The 21,556-nt window shown below is 42.3% G+C and overlaps 1 protein-coding gene and 1 long non-coding RNA gene across 2 annotated transcripts; one reads left to right on the top strand and one right to left on the bottom strand.

The window, feature by feature from the left end:
• Nucleotides 1–20: 20 nt before the first annotated feature.
• Nucleotides 21–20,924, top strand: LOC120870478. The gene is made up of 3 exons (XR_005722781.1): nucleotides 21–122; nucleotides 2,378–2,380; nucleotides 20,909–20,924. It is a non-coding gene; the product is annotated as an uncharacterized LOC120870478 (long non-coding RNA).
• POLR1H (RNA polymerase I subunit H) lies at nucleotides 2,759–6,367 on the bottom strand. The gene is made up of 5 exons (XM_040250114.1): nucleotides 6,213–6,367; nucleotides 5,861–6,015; nucleotides 5,525–5,625; nucleotides 4,994–5,103; nucleotides 2,759–2,989 (listed from the first exon to the last, which is right to left on the bottom strand). The coding sequence occupies exons 2-5, from the start codon at nucleotides 5,994–5,996 to the stop codon at nucleotides 2,965–2,967; spliced, it is 372 nt and encodes a 123-aa protein (XP_040106048.1). The 5' UTR covers nucleotides 5,997–6,015; nucleotides 6,213–6,367; the 3' UTR covers nucleotides 2,759–2,964.
• Nucleotides 20,925–21,556: the final 632 nt, after the last annotated feature.

The following is a 21,556-nucleotide window of genomic DNA, read 5'->3' as shown; positions in this document are numbered from 1 at the left end:
CTGCAAGGAGGCGACACAACTTTGGCGGAAGAGGCGTCACTTCGGTACGGGAGCAGCAGGCGGGGCGAGCAATGACTGCATGGTCTTGCAACGCAGAGATTGAGCAGGAATGCGCGGTGGAGGTTAGAACTGGGCCTGTTCCTAAAGGCTGGGTACTGCACCGGGTTCAGACGTCCCGTAGCTGAGTCTATTCCATTGCGTGTGTGTGTGTGGGAGGGCGGAAAAAAATAAGGGGCAATAGTAATGATCCTACCACAGCCTAACTTCGTTTCCTTATTGTTTTGTCTGGGAATTAGGCAATCGGGACCTGGGAGCAGCTGGAAACACACTTGATTAAGATTTTTAATCCTCCCTCTTGCCCGTAGGGGTTAGAGCAGGGCACTTAATACACCTTCAATATGGATTCTTTCCTGTCACTGGCGCATGAAACACTCTTAGAGTCTGCGTTTTAGCTCCAAGTCTACAACAATTAATGGGGAAGACTGGAAAAAATACTAACAAAAATATAAGACATTAGAATATTAACATAGATGTAAGACTCATTTTACATCTATGAAATTAAAAGACGCTTACTCCTTGGAAGAAAAGTTATGACCAACCTAGATAGTATATTCAAAAGCAGAGACATTACTTTGCCGACTAAGGTCCGTCTAGCCAAGGCTATGGTTTTTCCTGTGGTCATGTATGGATGTGAGAGTTGGACTGTGAAGAAGGCTGAGCACCGAAGAATTGATGCTTTTGAACTGTAGTGTTGGAGAAGACTCTTGAGAGTCCCTTGGACTGCAAGGAGATCCAACCAGTCCATTCTAAAGGACATCAGTCCTGGGTGTTCATTGGAAGGACTGATGCTAAAGCTGAAACTCCAATACTTTGGCCACCTCATGCGAAGAGTTGACTCATTGGAAAAGACTCTGATGCTGGGAAGGATTGGGGGAAGGAGGAGAAGGGGATGACAGAGGATGAGATGGCTGGATGGCATCACCGCCTTGATGGACATGTTTTAGTAAACTCCGGGTGTTGGTGATGGACAGCAAGGCCTGGCGTGCTGCGATTCATGGGGTCACAAAGAGCTGGACACGACTGAGCTACTGAACTGAACTGAAGGAGAGTTCCAGATGATGACTGACAGGTAGGTGTGGTTATGAGGCCCTGTAAAGTTTGCAAGAAACTTGGAGATTATCCAGTCAGTGAAAGGCTTAAAGTAGGACAGAGACATGAACAGATTTTACCAGATTTCAGGAGTGGGGCACTAAAGTCAATTACCAGAAATGTTCAGACACACAGTGGAGGAAACTAACTTGCCCATCTGTCTAAGTTGCCATGGATAGTATATCAGTTCAGTTCACTTCCATTCAGTCGCTCAGTTGTGTCCAACTCTTTGTGACCCATTGGACTGCAGCAAGCCAGGCTTCCATGTCCATCAGCTCCTGGAGCTTGCTCAAACTCATGAGAACTCCCAAAATATAAAGGGCCACCCAACTGTAAGATAATCATGATTGTCATCATCTAGTCACTACTTAAACCAAAGAATGCAGGAATACTAATTCCCAGGCTGAAATTTGAATATGCTGATTGTGCCTGGACTAAGTATTTGTTTGCCTTTAAAGTTTTTGGCTCAAACTGAAAAAAGTAAGCTATGACTCAGCATGTAGAGTAAAGCCCATTAAAATAAAAAATCATTGTGGATTGGGATTCCTGTTGATTTTTTTTTTCTACTTTTCTATATATGAATGTTACAGTGTTAAAAATATGTGTGTGTGTATTTATGTATGTATATATATATCAGTTCAGTTCAGTCGCTCAGTCATGTCCGACTCTGCGAGCCCATGAATCACAGCACACCAGGCCTCCCTGTCCATCACCAACTCCCGGAGTTCACTCAGACTCACGTCCATCGAGTCCGTGATGCCATCCAGCCATCTCATCCTCTGTCACTCCCTTCTCTTGCCCCCAATCCCTCCCAGCATCAGAGTCTTTTCCAATGAGTCAACTCTTTGAATGAGGTGGCCAAAGTACTGGAGTTTCAGCTTTAGCATCATTCCTTCCAAAGAAATCCCAGGGCTGATCTCCTTCAGAATGGACTGGTTGGATCTCTCCTTGCAGTCCAAGGGACTCTCAAGAGTCTTCAACATCACAGTTCAAAAGCATCAATTCTTCGGCCCTCAGCTTTCTTCACAGTCTGGCTCTCACATCCATACATGACTACTGGAAAAGCCATAGCCTTGACTAGACAGACCTTTGTTGGCAAAGTAATGTCTCTGCTTTTGAATATACTATCTAGGTTGGTCATAACTTTCCTTCCAAGGGGTAAGTGTATATATATATATATATATATATATATAAAACATTATCTCAAGAGCAATAAAAAAATTTCCAGAGTGTCCACCTGTGTCTTTGAGTGTAGATTTTATTGTCCAAACTTACATATCAAATGAATCTGATTCAGAGTTTTCTGTTGAAGCTCATTATCCAAACTCCCACTTTTTGTTTCCCTAAACTCAGGAACCAAATAAGATTTAGATAATGCAGGAATACTTATAATTGCCTTTTTATGTTATTAGCTTCATTCCTGGCTCCATTTTTTTATCCTTGGTTTTTATTCCACCCCCCCCCCACCCGCCACCGGCTTTTTCTTTCTGCTGTACCAATTTACATTCCCTTTTTGTCACTGATACATTTGTTGAGAGAATGAATATATCTCTCTAAGCTAATATAAATTTCGTTTGGAACAAGATAGATTATAAATAACATACATATGTCTGGCTCTTATAGAAAAATATAACTTTAATAAGGAAGCTCAATGAGGGTAGGAGTACTCTGGGGACAATGGTAATCCACACACGACGATCTGCTTTTCCTCCGTGAGCAGAACACTGTAATCGGGAGATGGACAAAGGACCTAAGAACCCAATATCCTCCAGCTTCCAAGTAAGAAAAGGACTGTTGAGTCGCTTAGAAAAAAAATCAAGAATCTTCCTTTTCTTGGAACCTACAGAGAAAGAAAAGACTTGTTATATTTGACCAAAGGAAGAGGTACTAGCAGTGTAAGATGAAAGAAATAATCGAGGAAGGACTTTCATTTATGACCATAGAGGACTAGCTCCCCTAAATAACCCTACACAAATTCAAGACAATTAAAAATGCTGGGATTAAAACTATATCTTGCAAATTATGAATTATGTCAAGATTTCTTAGGAAAACAAAGAACACTAGCCATGAAAGAAAAAAGGATAAGCTAGACCTCATAAAAATGAAAAACTTCTGGTCATTAAAAAAAAAATAAAGTTAAGAAAAATTTTAAATTTTCTTAAATTAGTTGTTTAAATTAAATTAATTTCTCAGCCTGACTGAGAAATACTCCCCAAAGGCATTTCTAACTGTAAATATTTTTAATCCATTGATGAGAAGGCAAGAAAGTAAAGGCAATCTTCACACTGAGTGAAAGTATATAAAACCAGGAATCTACACAGGTACATTAAAACTGAAAGCCCCTAGTACACTGGTGCCCTTGCAGTTTTGAGAGCCATATGAGTGAACCAGAGACAAGCCTACAATGTCTAATAGGAAATACTGAGTAAGTTTGAAACCCCCAAAGGGCTACACCTGTATATAAAAGTGAACAGGAAAAATAATCCAACTCTGCAGAAGAGGAATTTGACTGTCTCACTAGGTAGAGGGAGAAAAAATAAAAAAATTTCCCTCTAGAATCTCTAACCAAAAGCTAGCTTTACATTGGATTTGCAGCACAAATCCATACTACCTATTTGCTACAAAACACATGAAGCTGAAAATTTATTTAAAGTCATTACAGGTTGGTAGTGCTTCAAGGCACCTGAAGAGGAAACACACATGCTAAGAATATAGTTTTCACTCCATGCCTCAAAGAATTCCATAGTCCAAATTCTTTAAAATCTGAGCTTATATTAAAAAATTATAAAACAAAAAAGCACCACATGCCAAGAATATAGTTTTCACTCCAGGCCTCAAAGAATTCCATAGTCCAAATTCTTAAAAATCTGAGCTTATATTAAAAAGTTATAAAACAAAAAAGCACCATGAGAAAGTCTGCAGGAATAATGTCAGCATCAGACTCACAAAAACTGTGGGTATGAGAATTAGGAGACACAGAATATAAAGTTCATGCTTAATATATTTAAATATGTGAGACTTAAAAATAATTTAGGATTAAAGAATCATGAATTATTAAAAATGGTTGAGACTTGAAAAATAAGCAGAACTCAAAAAAATTTTTTTTAAGTAACAATAACTGACATAAACTTGAAGACAGAATTAGTGAAGCAGAAGAAAGACCAGAAGAATTTACCCAGAAGCAATATAAAGAGAAAATAGATGGAAAATTATGAAAGAGTGAGAGAAATGGAGTAGTGGGTAAAGTCTAATAAGCAACTAATTAATTAGAACTCCAGCATGTGAGAACATAGGTAAAGGCAATATTCAATGAGATATGGCAGATAATTTTCCAAGGTTGGTGGGAAAGAAAAAAAAAAATCAATCTTTACTTTCAGAAAGCCCAGCAAATCCTAAACATGATAAACAAAAGAAAGCCACATCCAGATATACTGTAGTGAAACCACAGAACCCCAAAGACAAAGGGGAGTTCTCAAAACTATTCAGAGAATCATATTCTTTAAATCACCCATGACTAATTTTCACCGAAGTAAAACTACCTTGAGTACAGTGGAAGATGCAACAGTAACACCCAGATCATCAAGCAACATTTGCTTTCTGTACTTTTTTTCTTTCCTTTTAAATATCTTAAAAGGTTTAATTCACCGAGTATAAAAAGGATAAGAAAAGTGTAATTTTCTAAAATAAAAAACGACCACAAGTTTCCCTATTACTTCAACTGTACAGAAGAGAGGGATGGGATCAAAGAACACAACTGTTTATTCAGTACAAAAAGTAAGTCACTGGATTTGTTTAGGTCGCAAACAGATTGAGAAAGGGCAGAGAGGAGGGAAAGGATACGCACTTGCAGTTGGTACAGGTGTAGAAGACAGTCTGCCCTTCATCGGCTGACCGCATCTGCCTGGTGTGGTATGCCATTCCCTCGTGCCCACATCGAGAGCAGCGCCTGTCAACCTGGAAAGCAACTGGTGGGATTAATAATTTCCCTTTCCGGTCACAGACATCAGGCTGTCACACTCCCCAGACTCTGATGTTTTAAAGACCCCTCTTCCCTCTTAAAGGACTTCCCACGTGGCGCAGTGGTAAAGAATCCGCCTGCCAATGCTGGAGACGCGGGTTCCATCCCTGGCTCGGGAAGATCCCCTGGAGGAAGAAATGGCAATCCGCTCCAGTATTCTTACCTGGAAAATTCCATGGACAGAGGAGCCTGGCAGGTTACAGTCCACGGGGTCGCAAAGAGTCAGACACGACTCAGCACAGCACACACCCTTCCCTCTTGGAATTAGGTACAAAACTCTCCAAATCTGTGCAATCGCCCCTCCATTTCTTTCCCACCCTTCTTTGATGAGGCCAGTCCTCGATGTCATTCACTCACCACAGGTCCCTGGAACTCAGGTCCTTCCTCCATCGACAAAGGCATGGCTGTCCCCAGTTTGTTAAACACAACTGAGGTCTTCACAACCTTCCCCTCAAAGTCTGCGCAAACAGTAAGAACTGGTTGTGGAGACAGTAAGGAGGGCTGACACCCATAACTCCCTCTCGGTTAGGACAGAAGGCCTTATATTCCCTTCAGGTTTCGACCCAAGGCCAAAAGTGCCTGATTCCCTGCTTCAGGGTCCCCCTCTTCAATCCAACCGATATTAAGGTCCTCAAGCCACTGACCCTTTCACGCTGGGCCCTCTGCCGGGGTCGCTGCGTACAAGCCCCTTACCTCGCACATTGATGGAGAAGCCACAGCGGGTACAGGCGACCGCATCCTGAACCCCGGGCAGAGGCAGGACCGAGCCGCAATCTGGACAGAAATCCAGGTCCGACTGAAAGCTGGAGCAGAGGCCGGCGAGGTCCATGACGGAGGGTGGTCGAGGGCTGGGAAGGAGAGGAGATTGCTAACAAACGAGAGTAGCTCCCTCCCCACTGAAGGGTCATTCCTATTCTGTCCCTGGACCTAAGCATACAGAACCCGAGTCCTTCTCCCACGTACGCCTGTGCCTCTAAGACCAAGGAGCCCACATATCCAGAATTCCAAACCGGGGTCCGGTACTTCGACTTGGGGGTTTGCTTACCTGGGACAGGCGAGAAGAGGAAGCCAACTCCGCGAGCTAGAACGCCGGCTCTACGCTGCTGCGGAGTAGCGAGAGCAAGGCGGGCTAGAGCGCCCCGTCGTCCGGCTTGTCGATTGGCTGTTACGTCATAATTAATCGCAAACTTGATCCCCGGAGGGAGCGGAACCTTTGAAGGAAGGTTGCAGCGCTACCTTCAGGCTGGTTTTGTGACGTTGGATAAGAAAACAGGTGATTGAAGCTGAGCCTCCGGTTGTTTTCCCCTCAGTACCCAGTTCTGGGAACTACAACTTCCCCTCTTCTTGAGTTGGTTCTTTTTAAAAAAACAAAAACCAAAGCGAAACATTCTGGAAGTTACAGTTCTAGCGCTCCTCGGACCTCGCGATGCAAGCAAGGGCGCTCTGCAGAGCACCGCCTGGCTCGAGTGCTGGGCCCTTGGCGACGAAGAATTGATGCTTTTGAACCGTGTTATTGGAGAAGACTCTTGAGAGTCCCTTGGACAGCAAGGACATCAAACCAGTCAAGCCTAAAGGAAATTAGTCCTGAATATTCACTGGAAGGACTGATGCTGAAGCTGAAACTCCAATACTCTGGCCATCTGATGCGAAGAACTGACTCATTTGAAAAGACCCTGATGCTGGGAAGGATTGGGGGCAGGAGGAGAAGGGGAGGACAGAGGATGAGATGGTTAGATGGCATCACCCACTCGATGGACGTGAGTTTGAGCAAGCTCCGGGAGTTGGTGATGGACAGGGAGGCCTGGCATGCTGCAGTACATGGGGTCGCAAAGAGTCGGACGCGACTGAACTGAACTGGGCCTTTGGAAGGGGTGAGTCGACCTCTTACCCGGCATGAAGTGGAAACGGTGAAGGCGGAGGAGGAATGCCTAGTCACTAGGAATGAAAGGAAGCAGGGATGAAGTAGGACACTTTAGGAAGGGGCTCAAGACTTTGGAGGTAGTGGAAGAGAAGAGATTGGGACTCCTTCCTCTTTAGATGCCTGTCAGATGAGGGAGGTTAGCATTAGTCAAGGGAGCAGCCTTGTGACGAAGACTGTCGAGGTTTGCTTTCAGTTGTGGACCCCGTTCCACCTTGTCCCCGGCCTCCCATCCAACCAGCTCTACATCATCATTGCATCCATTAGATGGAGAGTTGACATATCCTTGATCTTTTATAAAACATGAGGACAAGTGTCTTAAAAGTCTTGCTGTTTTAATTCATCCGGAACCTACAATCTAAAGTGTAGAATCTTGTCGTCCTGAAGGGACAGCTTCAAGACGAGTTTCCTAGTTCTCTCCCAGTCCATCCACCCCCTCTCAACCTCATAGCTGTGCTAAGCTGCTTATGTATGAAAGTCCCGGAGCCATCACTATTTTCTCCTGTTTGAAAGAGAACAAGCTGTGGTCTCTCCTAGAGAAGTTTTGATCCTCTACTCTCTGAAATAATGGAAACACAAATTAGTGAGAGGGTTAAAACTCTGAGCAAGCTACTAGAAAGTGACAAGCCCCATAATAATTTGTCTTACAAGGAGAGATCTGCTGAGCCCATGATGGTAGGCAAGTTTTTATTCTCTCTTCTTTGTGTGTGTCTCCTTTGAAAATAGAAATGAGATTAGTCCAGCTTTCCCTTTCAGTATCAGTTCAGTCACTCAGTCCTGTCCAACTCTCTGAGACCCCATGAACCGCAGCACGCCAGGCCTCCCTGTCCATCACCAACTCCCAGAGTCCACCCAAACTCATGTCCATTGAGTCGGTGATGCCATCCAACCATCTCATCCTCTGTCGTCCCCTTCTCTTCCTGCCCTCAATCTTTCCCAACATCAGGGTCTTTTCAAATGAGTCAGCTCTTCGCATCAGGTGGCCAAAATATTGGAGTCTCAGCTTCAACATCAATCCTTCCAATAAACACGCAGGACTGATTTCCTTTAGGATGGACTGGTTGGATCTCCTTGCAGTCCAAGGGACTCTCAAGAGTCTTCTCCAACACCACAGTTCAAAAGCATCAATTCTTCGGCCCTCAGCTTTCTTTATAGTCCATCTCTCACATCCATACATGACCACTGGAAAAACCATAGCCTTGACTAGACGGACCTTTGTTGGCAGAGTAATGTCTCTGCTTTTGAATATGCTATCTAGGTTGGTCATAACTTTCCTTCCAAGGAGCAAGCCTCTTAATTTCATGGCTGCATTGACAAAACTCAGTGAATATACACAATGAGTTGAATACTGTCCTAATGCAGTAAAGTAACTAAGCATTATAAGGCATGTTTCTTCCCCAACAAAAGCTCAACAGTCTGTTCCTATTCATATTTATTAAGCACATATGCCAGTCTTTGAGCTGAAGTTGTGGCTGTCAAGCTCAAAACTGTGTCTCTGACCTTAAGGAATACAAATGAATAATTAGAATGCAATGAAAGTACACTTACAGGACAAAAGGTGAGAGCCCAGGAAAGGCATATACAACAGATATGCCTCTATACTTCAAGGAGGACTATTTATTTAAAAGTCCTACTTATTAAATAGGACTTTAACTATTTATTAAATAGTTTATAAAAAACTATAAAAAGTTTCAATAAAAAGATTCAATATTATGGAGAATGTAAGAGAGGACGATGCTCATATTCTGTGGTGAGGATAATCACCAGTCAGCAAATCATTAATTTTGAGAACTTGAGATTACAGACTCTAATGTTAGGTACTGTGCTAGGTACTGTGTACACAGAAATAAAAGTAAGGTGGTCATATTTTTAAAAATTTCAAAATAAGTATATGTAGTCAGGCAAGTAAGAATATGCCCAAGAGGTTAGTGAGATCCAACATTTGATATCAGATCCTTTCTAATATGATAGATTTCTATATTTGTAGATAAAAAAGTTATAGCTCCTACTCTGTGAATCTGAATTTCAGCATCAAAATGTTAAAAGTGATATATGGATACAGATATCACAGTGGAAACCAGGATTGATTTTCAAATGAGTTGTAGAAGTAAAAAAATATTATGTTCATAGGGAGGCAAAAATTGCTGTTGCATAGAGAAGACTGGGAAGATTTTATGGTCAAGCCTTGACCTGAGGAGGATGGACAATTGCTGTTTATTGAGAACTTACCATATATAAAGCACTGTGCCAGGATCTTTAATTCTCATTTGTTCTTTATAACTCCAAGAGGCAAATTTTTGTCTTATAGTTCCATTTTACAGATGAGGAAACTGATTTAGAGAGAGACTGAGTTACCTGCCCTGAGTCACACACCTGGGAAATGGTGGAATTAGGATTCAGGCATAGCCCTATAAGGCTTCAAAGCCCATGCTGTGTAAACCATAAATGGTATAAATAAAGGCACAGAGATGAGATGCCAGGCATCCTTGGTGGCTTAAATATGACCTCACAGTAAACTCAGATTAGACCAGAGATGGCACACAAAGAGTTGGTAGTCTTCATTTGTGTTGCCATCAGCCTGTCCTATAAACAAACTCAGAGTGACCCCAGATTCTCATCCCTAGTGGATCAACAGGGAATAGTCTCAGTGGATTTAGGTTGAAGAATGACTGGCAGAATAAGGAAGGCAAGCAGACAGTGAACAAATAAGAATAGAATTTCAGAACAAAAGATTATAGGGCGGAGATGCTGTATGTGGTGATAGAGGCAGAGAGGGCCCGGCTCAAGAAACTGTACAAAGAGAATGAACTGATAACACCGAAGTCTAGACTCATCCCAGAAGACAAAAGAGGAAGCCAGACTGAGCAGTATGGTGTAAATGTGCTTGGGCAACGCTTCACCAAGGAGCCCATCTCTTCCCACGCCCAGTCCCGGGTGCAAGATTCAGAATGGTTCATGTTGAGTCCACAGGAGAAGTATGCTTTTAAGTTTATATGAGAGGATTACAGTTGGCCCTCTATATCGGAGGTTTCTCTATCCACAGATTCAATTGTGGATGGAAAATACTCAGGGAAAACAAAATTGTGGAAGGGTCCCAAAAGCCAAACTTGAACTTGCCACTTAGTGGCAACTGTTAAGTAGTATTTACATTGTATTAACAGCTATTTACATTGTAGTAGATATTATAAGCAATTGAGAGATAATTTAAGGTAAATGGGAGGATGTGCCAAGGTTATATGCAGATATGATATCATTTTATATAAGGGATAGCACATGGATTTTGGTATCTGGAGGAAGCAGGTCCTGGAACCAAGGGACATTGGTGGGGAGGGTGATCCACAAATACTGAGGGATGACTGTATGCTCTTATTTATATGTCCTTATTTTTAAGAGTATTCATTATTTGTCACCATAGGAATGTCATGGTTTCTCATCAGAAAATGGCCCTGCTGTAGTCCTACCTATTCCTAGGTGTTTTCTTTCTGAGGGAAATACCTTTGGCCTTAGCCAAAACAATTGGGTTCTTTTGATTCAGTTGTTATAAGAGCAAATTTGTTCTGACATCTCTCACCTTCTATTTTACCTTTGCTTTTTTATCTTACAGATTGGCCTGGGCTAAAGTATCAAAAGACCCTAGGATTGCTGCAGGTCTACAGTCTCCACTGGAGAAAAAAATATTGGTAAATAAATCATCCTAACATCATACTGTTTGAAAAGACTAGAAGAAGGAAAGTTAGGTTTAAAATCCTACTGCCACCCAAGTGACACTTTGCCGTAATGTGTCCACACTGGCAAATATTTTCCAGCTAAATCTTTACTTATAACAAAGTATTATTTTGTTTTATAACAAAGTATTATTTTGAAAGCTACCAACACTATTTAAAAAAAACAAACCAACTAGTTATTGATTTTGGTGGTAAGAACATCAACTTCGAGAGCTTGTAGGCTCACCTAGGAGTGATGGAAGTAAAATCCCTGTTACTCCAAAGTTAATGAAAGAACATGGTCCTTTCTTCCCCCACCCCCACCCTCGCCGTGGTCCTTTCTTGGTGTCAGTGAGAATAGGCTCTGTTTAAATATGTTCAAAGTAAAAAGATGGTCATATTACAAAATTCTGCACCTCACCTTGACAGAATCTAGGTGGCGTACATACATCAGAAGCAAAACAACTGATAATTCAAAAATATCAAGAGGAGTATGAAATACTCTGTAGGGAGCAAGGGCTTTCCCTTGACTACTGGCTTGCCAAAGCAGAGTCTTATTATAATAAAAGAATAATGGAGACGGTGAAAGAACAAGAGGAAGGCAGTGAAATCAACAAGAGATTGGAGGGAAAAACAACCCAAAGCACAGAGAGACAAAAACGGTATTATTTGCTCCCTGAGAGAGAAATGAAACATATAGAAAGGCACATACATCGAGGTGGACAGGTCAGAGAGTTTAAGAGTAAAACATTGAAACAATTACCACCGTACTCTAGTGAAATAAAATTTCCCAGAATTGTGCTGGGAGAGCATGGCATCCAGAATACACAGAGAAGAAAGCAGGTAAAGGAGAGAGAACAGATGCAGATTAAAGATCACCGGGAACGCATGATTAGAGGGAGAGAACTTGTAGAGCAAAAACTCAAGGAAGGAATCTTGAGGAAAGACCGGAGCCAGCCTCCTCTTCGTGAGAAGTGTGAGAGCATAAAGAGCATAAAGAAAGAGATAAAAGAGTATGAAAGTGTTATTGCATATCCACTTTTCCAGCCATGCAATAGCAGTCGGATTAAAGTGAATGTTCTGATGGAAAAGTCTCAGAATAGAGAAGAAAACAACACAATGATCAAGCCACTTCAAAGAAGATTCTTAACTATGCCACCCTTTTTGAGAAGTCAAATAGGAAAAATAAAAGATTTAGTGCTTTCATGATTAGATCATGTCTCTTAAATGGACCTTTATTTTTTAAACAGGAGAAAATCAAACAAAAGTTTAATAACATATATACATGAGAGCGACCCAGGAAAAGTGAGTAACTCCCTGCCCCCCCGACACACACACTTTTTTTTAATGCTAGTTCTCTTTTGCAGGGTTCAGTGACGTTTCTCATTTATACAGAAGTGTCAGATAGTTCTGGAGTTTAAAACTAGTTTCGCTATTTTTCATTGCCTTGTGTTTGTTCAAGTTGCTTATCCTTTTTGATGTTCATTCCTAATCTGTAAAGTTGGGAAATAATAGTTCCTAGCATTTATAAGAGGATTTGATTTTTGTGAAACGTTAGCATGTATCAGATATTTCATAAATATTGGGTTTTCCATTTGGAAAGACCTGGGTTGGGCAAAGATGGTGAATAAGGAATTGTTCCAATCTGCCTCTTCCATTCCTCCTACCCTCAGCCTCAAAGGTTATCTTGAGATTGCTGTAGGTCACCATGCAGTTTTTTTGTTTTCTGTTCATATCTTTATTGGGGAACTGCTAACCAGGCTGTAAAAGTCTAGCTTATACCGTGTAATTTATTTGTGTGAGAGACTTAATTTTGAGAACCTCCTATGTGCCAGGCATTGTTAGTTACTGAGATGAATTAAGAGAAATCCTTGCTCTTGGCCGGTTTACAGCTAATGGCATAGATCACTCTATGAACAGATAATCAAAAAGGGTTATGACAGAGGTATGTCTAGGTGTGTACAGAGGAGGGACATCTAACCTAGGTGAGCAGAGTGAGGAAGAAGGTCAGAGTATAAAGTGTAGTAATATCTCATATTTCTGCCAGCTCCATATTTTGTCAGTTTCTATTACCCACTTAAACAAGACCTTAAACAAATTTGGATTCACTCAGAGGTAACCCAACTCACCTACTCTCAAATAGATGTCCTTCCAAAAGTTGGTAAATTTGGGGTTCAGAATTGGTGAGTACAGAAGCCGAAAAAGGGAAACTGGATGGCTTAAGGAATATTACACTTAAGTTATGATCATCCTGATGCCCACCCTTTTGTATCAGCAGGACACCCTTTACCACAGATATTGCTAGATCAGCACTGTCCAATAGACCTTTCTGTGGTGATGTAACTCTTCTATAGCTTTCCTCTTCAATACAGTAGTGGTTTCCCACATGTGGCTACTGAGCATTTGAAATGTGGCTAGTGCAACTGAGGGACTGAATTTTTCATTTTATTTCATTTGCATGGATTTAAAATTGCTACATGTGGCAAGTGACCACCATGTTGTACAGTATGGTGCTAGATAAATATAACTCCTGTGTTAGACCTCAATCCCACAGTCCATTTTTTGTCTTTAACAATATTTGCAGGTATAATAGATCACTTACATTAGTATCAGTTTAGTTTTCTTTATATTTGAGATGCTCCTTAATCCCACAGAGATTAAAAAATTACTGTAGGCAACTTCTGTGTGGAAATGAGTTGACTGAAGTTGCTTCAATTGGGTTCAGGAACTAGCTCTTCCCTTGCTCCTTTTGGAATGTGACCAGGACACCTACCAACATCTTATTCCTACCCACCTGATTTGCCTCATGCAGACTTTTTTGCCCTGTTGTTCTCTGGTCTTCCATCTTCATGTCACAGTTTTAGATTATATACCTTGCAAAAATGTGGCTCATCAGTATGCAAGAGACAAAAGACTTAGAAATCCAAATCACTAGGGTAATGATAAACCCTTTGAGTTGAGTGGGATAGAAAAGTAACCTGATACATTAACTGTTGGTAATTGTTTACCATGAAGATATTCACTGCTACACCATCCTTTTGACCTGTAGGTAAGCAAGTGTTAGTTGCTCAGTCGTGCCCGACTCTTTGTGACCCCATGAACTGTACTCAAATCTCTCCCATCTAAATAAGCTTCTATGTGCAGGAATTCCCTGGCATTTCAGTAGTTAAGACTTGGTGCTCTCACTGCTGAGGTCCTGGTCAGGGAACTAAAATCCCAAAAGCTGAGTGGCACCACCAAAAAAATTTTTAATTAAAAATGTAAAAAAAAAAACCAAACAAAAAAACAACAAACCATAAGCTACTATGCTATTTATTTGCACTCCTTCATAGTGAAGACTCTTGGAAAGTCTATACCGGCTCCCTGCATTCTGGCTTCAGTGCCCATCAGTCCACCAAATCCCTTTCTGCTGAGCCATCAGCAAAGTGCTCCATGTGGCTGGAAGGGTGGAATGAAGAGAAGAAGGTGCCAACAATAGCAGAAGACCCTATAGGCATTTGGCAGCAAGAGGGGTCTAGAATTCAAGGGTAGGAATGCAGTACATAGAAAATGAGAGACCAGAGAAGAGCAGTCATCCTGAGAAGCTGGAGATCAGGCAGGGCACAGTGGAACCTGTTTCAGAAACTGGAGTAAAGTACCAAAGGAAAAGGTAAGCAAGCAGTCATAAGACTCAGGATAAAACACTGGATTAAGAATAGAAGCACTGACAGATCCAGGCTGTAAAACTATTGACTTGGTCTCCACTTAGGATCGAACAAGTTCTGAGTCTTAGGCTAAGCTGAGCCAACAGTTGGGCTTTAAGAAAGTCCAAACTAGGTACTTTCCTGGTGGTCCAGTGGCTACGACTTCTCACTCCCAGTGCAGGGGGCCTGAGTTCAATTCGTGGTCTGGGAACTAGATTCCACATGTTGCAACTAAAAGATCAAAGATCCTAAAAAAAAAAGAAAAAAAAAAAGAAAAGATCAAAGATCCTATATGCCACAACTAAGACCTGATGCAGCTAAATATATATATATTTTTTTCTTTTTTTAAAAAGAAAGTCCAAAATAGAAACAGATTATCAGAACACAGAGTAGGAGACAAAGCAGATAATTACTATAACCCTCATACTGTAACTTAACCTGAGATAAGATTTTAACTCATTAAAGCATGCCTGATATTATCTCTAACCATGAAAGTCATAGTGGCTTGAAAACTGAGCCTCAGGATGTAAGATGTGCAAGGGTGGTGTATTTTAAATAGAGCTAAAGTTTTACAAATTAGAATAAGTCTGAATCTGTGGCATTTTTAAACACGAATGTGGTAGGAAACATGAAAAATTGACTGATACCTTGACTATCATCCATTGTCAAGTGGCTTTGCAGTAAAAGGCACATCATGTTGAGTGAGGCCTTCCCAGGTGGCACAGTGGTAAAGAATCCACCTGCCAGTGCAAGAGACACAAGAGTTTTGAGTTCAGTCCCTGGGTCAGAAAGATACCCAGGAGTAGGAAATAACAACCTGCTCCAGTATTCTTGTCTGGGAAATTCCATGGATGGAGGAACCTGGTAGGCTACAGTTCAAGGAGTCCCAAAGAGTCAGACACAACTGAGCGCGCACGCACGCACACACACACACACACACACACACGTCTATCTACTTACATGTATGAGAGAAATCAGAATTATACAGATCAAAGTTGTGTTTTCTAGAAAGTCAAAACCATGACACATTAGTTTCAGTGATATGGATGGAGGAGGCTGGACTAGAATAACAGCACTGTACCCTAAAGTGTGGGCTTCCCCAGTGTCTCAGTGGGTAAAAAAAATCTGTTTACAATGCTGAGCCATAGGTGATGCAGGTTTAATTCTTAGGTTTGGAAGATCCCCTGGATGAGGACACGGCAACTCTCTCCAGTATTCTTGCTTCGAGAATCCCATAGATAGAGGAGCCTGGTGGGCTGCAGTCCCTAGGGTCACACTGAATCAAACACTACTGAAGCAACTTAGCACACATGCACCCTAAGTGTCAACACTCGGGAGACACCACTAACAGCCCTTGAGGGGCTCAAAGAGCCCATGGAGCCCATCTGCCAGGAGCAGGTGTGGACAATGCCCCATGCTGTGTGGCCTCGATCATGGTAAGACAAGTCAACCTTTGACAGCAGTCGCAAGTCCAAATCAGAAACTGGGTCCTGAGACGTCCCTGGTGGTTGAGTGGCTAAGACTCCAAGCTCCCGATTCGGGGGTCCTGGGTTCGATCCCTGGTCAGAGAACTAGAACCCACATGGGGCAGCTAAGAGTTCACATGCTGCAACTAAAGATCCAGCGTGTCATGCAGCAACAAAGATCGAAGATCCCGTGTGCCACTTCTAAGACCCAGGGCAGCCAAGTTAAGTAAGTAAATAAATGTTGAAAAAAAATCTGAGTCCTTTACTTTACTAGTTGATGATGGTGAATATCTTGCCAAGTCTGGTGTGATGATAGACTCAGGCAGCAGGGGAGACAGTTCACAAAACATGTTTCCACCTGAAGCTTGATTATAACCAACCCCATCAGAGACTAGACTCATTCTGTGTTCAGTCACCTGAGTGACCCAGATGGTGATAGCTTACGATGGATGATGTCGGAGTCATGATCTCTGAAGAAGATTTAGCTTTGGGATCAGGGACCAGGCTTGATCACTCAAGAACTTTTGTGTTTTGAGTTTTATTAAAATATAAAGAGGGACAGAGAAAGCTTCTAACATAGACATCAGAAAGGGGACAGAGAGTGCCCCCGCTCACCAGTCTTTGCAAGGGAGCTATATACCTTATTACAGTAAAGGGTCTTACCAGACACACTCCCAAAACAATCCATCTTAAGATAACAAGATTAATCAGTACCTTCTTGTTAAGAAGAAACATGTCCTAGAGCAAGATACATTGTTATATTGACTAAGACAAAGGTATGTAGGAAAAAAGTTTGTCCTTTTCTCCTCCTTGAGAGCCTCAGACCCCTTTCTCTTTCTTGAAGGCCCTGGATTCCCTCCTCCTCAAGGGCCCTGGACCCCTTATCAACCTACCTAAGGATGAACTTTCTCAGTGGTTAGATAAGCATTTATGATTTATTTCCACAGTTTCCAACTCCAAAGAGAGATGCCTAACCAGTCTAGTTTTCAAGCGGCAGACCAAATAGGTTGGCAACAGCCCAGGAGGCAGTAAAACTACAGGAAGGTTGATCAAAGGGATTATTGGTGAGAGCTATGAAATGGCCTTGAGTTCTGCCCGCCAAGAGGACTGACAACAGCCATTTTTGGCTCTGCATCACTGGCAATGAGACTGAATGGCTGAATCAGCCAGGGAGAGAGTTGAATTTAGCGGAACCACAGTGAACCAGGGCCAGACATTTAGGGAAATCTCTGTGAGCTAAGGGCCGCATGGAACCGACAGCTCTGCTTCAGTTGGCAGAGTAGGGGGAAAAGTTTCCCCAGAGGGATATCTGCCACTTTTTCATGTAAAGTAGAGATGTTGAGGCCAGGCCAGCCACATCTTTAAATATACCATTTCCAAGTGAGGATTATTAAATCCTTTCCACTTTGTCAGAAGTTGAGTCCAAGCTGTAGCATGTCTGACTCTTTGCAACCCCAGGCTCGGTAGCCTACCAGGCTGCTCTGACCATGGGATTCTTCAGGCAAGAATACTGGAGTGGGTTGCTATATCCTACTCCAGGAGGTCTTGAGTCCAAGTTGACCTACCCTCAAATGTGAATATTAAGCAAGAGTGTCCGAAGGCCTCCATGTGTTAGGTGTTTAGTTTCAGTAGGAGCCCAGTAGCAAGCTGATGTGGCTTTTCAAAAAAAGAAAAGTGTACCCAGTAACCATGTTAGGAAGGTGGCAGGCCCAGAACCCTAAGGGGCGCCACTGAACACAGGCTGCCTCCACCACCATCTCCACCTGCCTGCTATTTCCACCTGACTCTGTGGGCGCCTCCTCAGCCTGCCCACATGCATCATCTGTCTGCAAAGGCAGATCACTGGTTCAGGTACCTTGGGGAACACTCAGATTTAAAACCTATCTCTAGGGACTTCCCTGGTGGTCCAGTGGCTAAGACTCTGCACTCTCAATGCAGGGGGACTGGGTTTGATCCCTGTCTGGGAACTAGATCCCACACGCTGCAACTATTAATAATAAAGATGATGAGTGCTGCAACTAAAAGACCTGGTGCAGCCGAAACATAAATCAGTTCAGTTTAGTTCAGTCGCTCAGTCATGTCCGACTCTTTGTGACCCCATGAACCGCGGCATGCCAGGCCTCCCTGCCCATCACCAACTCCCGGAGTCCAACCAAATCCACGTCCATTGAGTTGGTGATGCCGTCCAACCATCTCATCCTCTGTCATCCCTTTCTCCTCCTGCATCTTTCCCAGCATCAGAGTCTTTTCCAGTGAATCAACTCTTTGCATGAGGTGGCCAAAGTACTGGAGTTTCAGCTTCAACATCAGTCCTTCCAATGAACACTCAGGACTGATCTCCTTTAGAATGGACTGGTTGGATCTCCTTGCAGTCCAAGAGACTCTCAAAAGTCTTCTCCAACACCACGGTTCAAAAGCATCAATTTTTTGGCCCTCAGCTTTCTTCACAGTCCAACTCTCACATCCATACATGACCACTGGAAAAACCATAGCCTTGACTAGACGGACCTTTGTTGACAAAGTAATGTCTCTGCTTTTTAATATGTTATCTAGGTTGGTCATAACTTTTCTTCTAAGGAGTAAGCGTCTTTGAATTTCATGGCTGCAGTCACCATCTGCAGTGATTTTGGAGCCCAGGAAAATAAAGTCAGCCACTGTTTCCACTGTTTCCCCCCTCTATTTGCCATGAAGTGATGGGACCGGATGTCATGATCTTTGTTTTCTGAATGTTGAGCTTTAAGCCAACTTTTTCACTCTCCACTTTCACTTTCATTAAGAGGCTCTTTAGTTCTTCACTTTCTGCCATAAGGGTGGTGTCATCTGCATATCTGAGGTGATTGATATTTCTCCCGGCAATCTTGATTCCAGCTTGTGCTTCTTCCAGCCCAGCGTTTCTCATGATGTACTCTGCATATAAGTTAAATAAACAGGGTGACAATATACAGCCTTGACGTACTCCTTTTCCTATTTGGAACCAGTCTGTTGTTCCATGTCCAGTTCTAACTGTTGCTTCCTGACCTGCATACAGGTTTCTCAAGAGGCAGGTCAGGTGATCTGGTATTCCCATCTCTCTCAGAATTTTCCACAGTTTATTGTGATCCACATAGTCAAAGGCTTTGGCATAGTCAAGAAAGCAGAAATAGATGTTTTTCTGGAACTCTTTTGCTTTTTCCATGATCCAGCAGATGTTGGCAATTTGATCTCTGGTTCCTCTGCCTTTCCTAAAACCAGCTTGAACATCTGGAAGTTCACAGTTCACGTGTTGCTGACGGCTGGCTTGGAGAATTTTGAGCATTACTTTACTAGCATGTGAGATGAGTGCAATTGCGCGGTAGTTTGTGCATTCTTTGGCATTGCCTTTCTTTGGGATTGGAATGAAAACTGACCTTTTCCAGTCTTGTGGCCACTGCTGAGTTTTCCAAATTTGCTGGCATATTGAGTGCAGCACTTTCACAGCATCATCTTTCAGGATTTGAAATAGCTCAACTGGGATTCCATCACCTCCACTAGCTTTGTTCATAGTGATGCTTAAGGCCCATTTGACTTCACATTCCAGGATGTCTGGCTCTAGGTGAGTGATCACACCATTGTGATTATCTTGGTCGTGAAGATCTTTTTTGTACAGTTCTTCTGTGTATTCTTGCCACCTCTTCTTAGTATCTTCTGGTCCATACCGTTTTTGTCCTTTATCGAGCCCATCTTTGCATGAAATGTTCCCTTGGTATCTCTAATTCTTGAAGAGATCTCTAGTCTTTCCCATTCTCTTGTTTTCCTCTGTTTCTTTGCATTGATTGCTGAGGAAGGCTTTCTTATCTCTCCTTGTTATTCTTTGGAACTCTGCATTCAAATGGGTATATCTTTCCTTTTCTCCTTTGCTCTTCGCTTCTATTCTTTTCACAGCTATTTGTAAGGCCTCCTCAGACAGCCCTTTTCCTTTTTTGCATTTCTTTTTCTTGGGGATGGTCTTGATCCCTGTCTCCTGTACAATGTCACAAACCTCCGCCCATAGTTCATTAGGGACTCTGTCTATCAGATCTAGTCCCTTAAATCTATTTCTGACTTCCACTGTATAGTCATAAGGGATTTGATTTAGGTCATACGTGAATGGTCTAGTGGTTTTCTCCACTTTCTTCAATTTCAGTCTGAATTTGGCAATAAGGAGTTCATGATATGAGCCACAGTCAGCTCCTGGTCTTGTTTTTGCTGACTGTGTAGAGCTTCTCTATCTTTGGCCGCAAAGAATATAATCAGTCTAATTTTGGTGTCGACCATCTGGAGATGTCCACGTGTAGAGTCTTCTCTTGTGTTGTTGGAAGAGGGTGTTTGCTATGACCAGTGCGTTCTCGTGGCAGAACTCCATTAGCTTGTCCTTTTCCAAGGCAAACCATAATTCCAAGGCAAACTTGGATTCACGGTAATCCAAGTCTATGCCCCAACCAGTAACAGTGAAGAAGCTGAAGTTGAATAGTTCTATGAAGACCTACAAGACCTTCTAGAACTAAAAGATATCCTTTTCATTGTAGGGGACTGGAATGCAAAAGTAGGAAGTCAAGAAAAACCATAAATAAATATTAAAAAAATAAAATTAGCAAGCCCCCTTCCCCACCCCACATTTGCTAACCATCCAGTACTAACCAAGGAGTCAAGACTCCAATGTGCAGACTTTGAAGTAGAGTCTGGTTTCCTGTTCCTTGAAGCCAGATGTGGGCTTTGGCAAGGCTCAATATCTCTGAACCTGTTTACCAGTAAAGACAGAGTAACAATTCCAACCTCTCACAAGATGTTTATGAGGATTTAATGGAGGCTATGTTTTCAAGTTTTGTTTTTTTTTTTGAAAATTGTAAAACCCCATGCCAGTGTGACATGTCAAACATGATCATGATACAAAATGGTTTATGATAAGTGCTAATTAAGTGGAAAGAATAAATGTAATTTCTGTTAGCAGACTGAAAAAAAAAAAAAAAAAAAAGACATTGCTGAGAAACCAGATAAGCAGCTAAGGTTAAGTAAAACTTTACCTGGGCATGGTCCTCTCTGCACCACATGCATGCTGTTATCATCTAAGTCGCAGTGTGTGTTCTCCTCCTTTGTCTTTGCTTTTCTAAGGTGCTATGTACTTCCAGGTCTCCTTCTGGGGGCCCATGAAGATCTCATTTTTCCCCTTTGGGCTCTAGGTGATGGTGGTTGGTGATTGTGTGTTTTTGTTGTTGTTTGGTTGCTAAGTCCTGTTAGACTCTTTAGTGACCCCATGGACTGTAGCCAGGCTCCTCCATCCATGAGATTTTCCAGGTAAGAATACTGGAGTCGGTTGCCATTTCCTTGTCTAGGGGATCTTTGAAACCCGGGGATCAAATCCAGGTCTTCTGTGTTGCAGGCAGATTCTTTACCATCTCAGCTACAGTGGTGAAGAACCCGCCTGCCAGTTCAGGAGAGGTGGGTTTGATCCTTGGGTCAGGAAGATCCCCTGGAGAAAGGAATGGTAACCATTCTTTTCCATTCTCCAGTATTCTTGCCTGGAGAGTTCCATGGACAGAGGAGCCTGGTGGGCTAGAGTCCAAGGGGTCACAAAGAGTCGGACACGACCGAGCTACAAACATATTCTTTATCACTGAGCCACT

This window comes from Oryx dammah, unplaced genomic scaffold (assembly GCF_014754425.2).
Source record: "Oryx dammah isolate SB20612 unplaced genomic scaffold, SCBI_Odam_1.1 HiC_scaffold_11, whole genome shotgun sequence".
Classification (NCBI taxonomy): Eukaryota; Metazoa; Chordata; class Mammalia; order Artiodactyla; family Bovidae; genus Oryx; species Oryx dammah.
The sequence above is the reverse complement of the archived record's forward strand: the minus strand, read 5'-3'. Positions and strand labels throughout refer to the sequence as shown.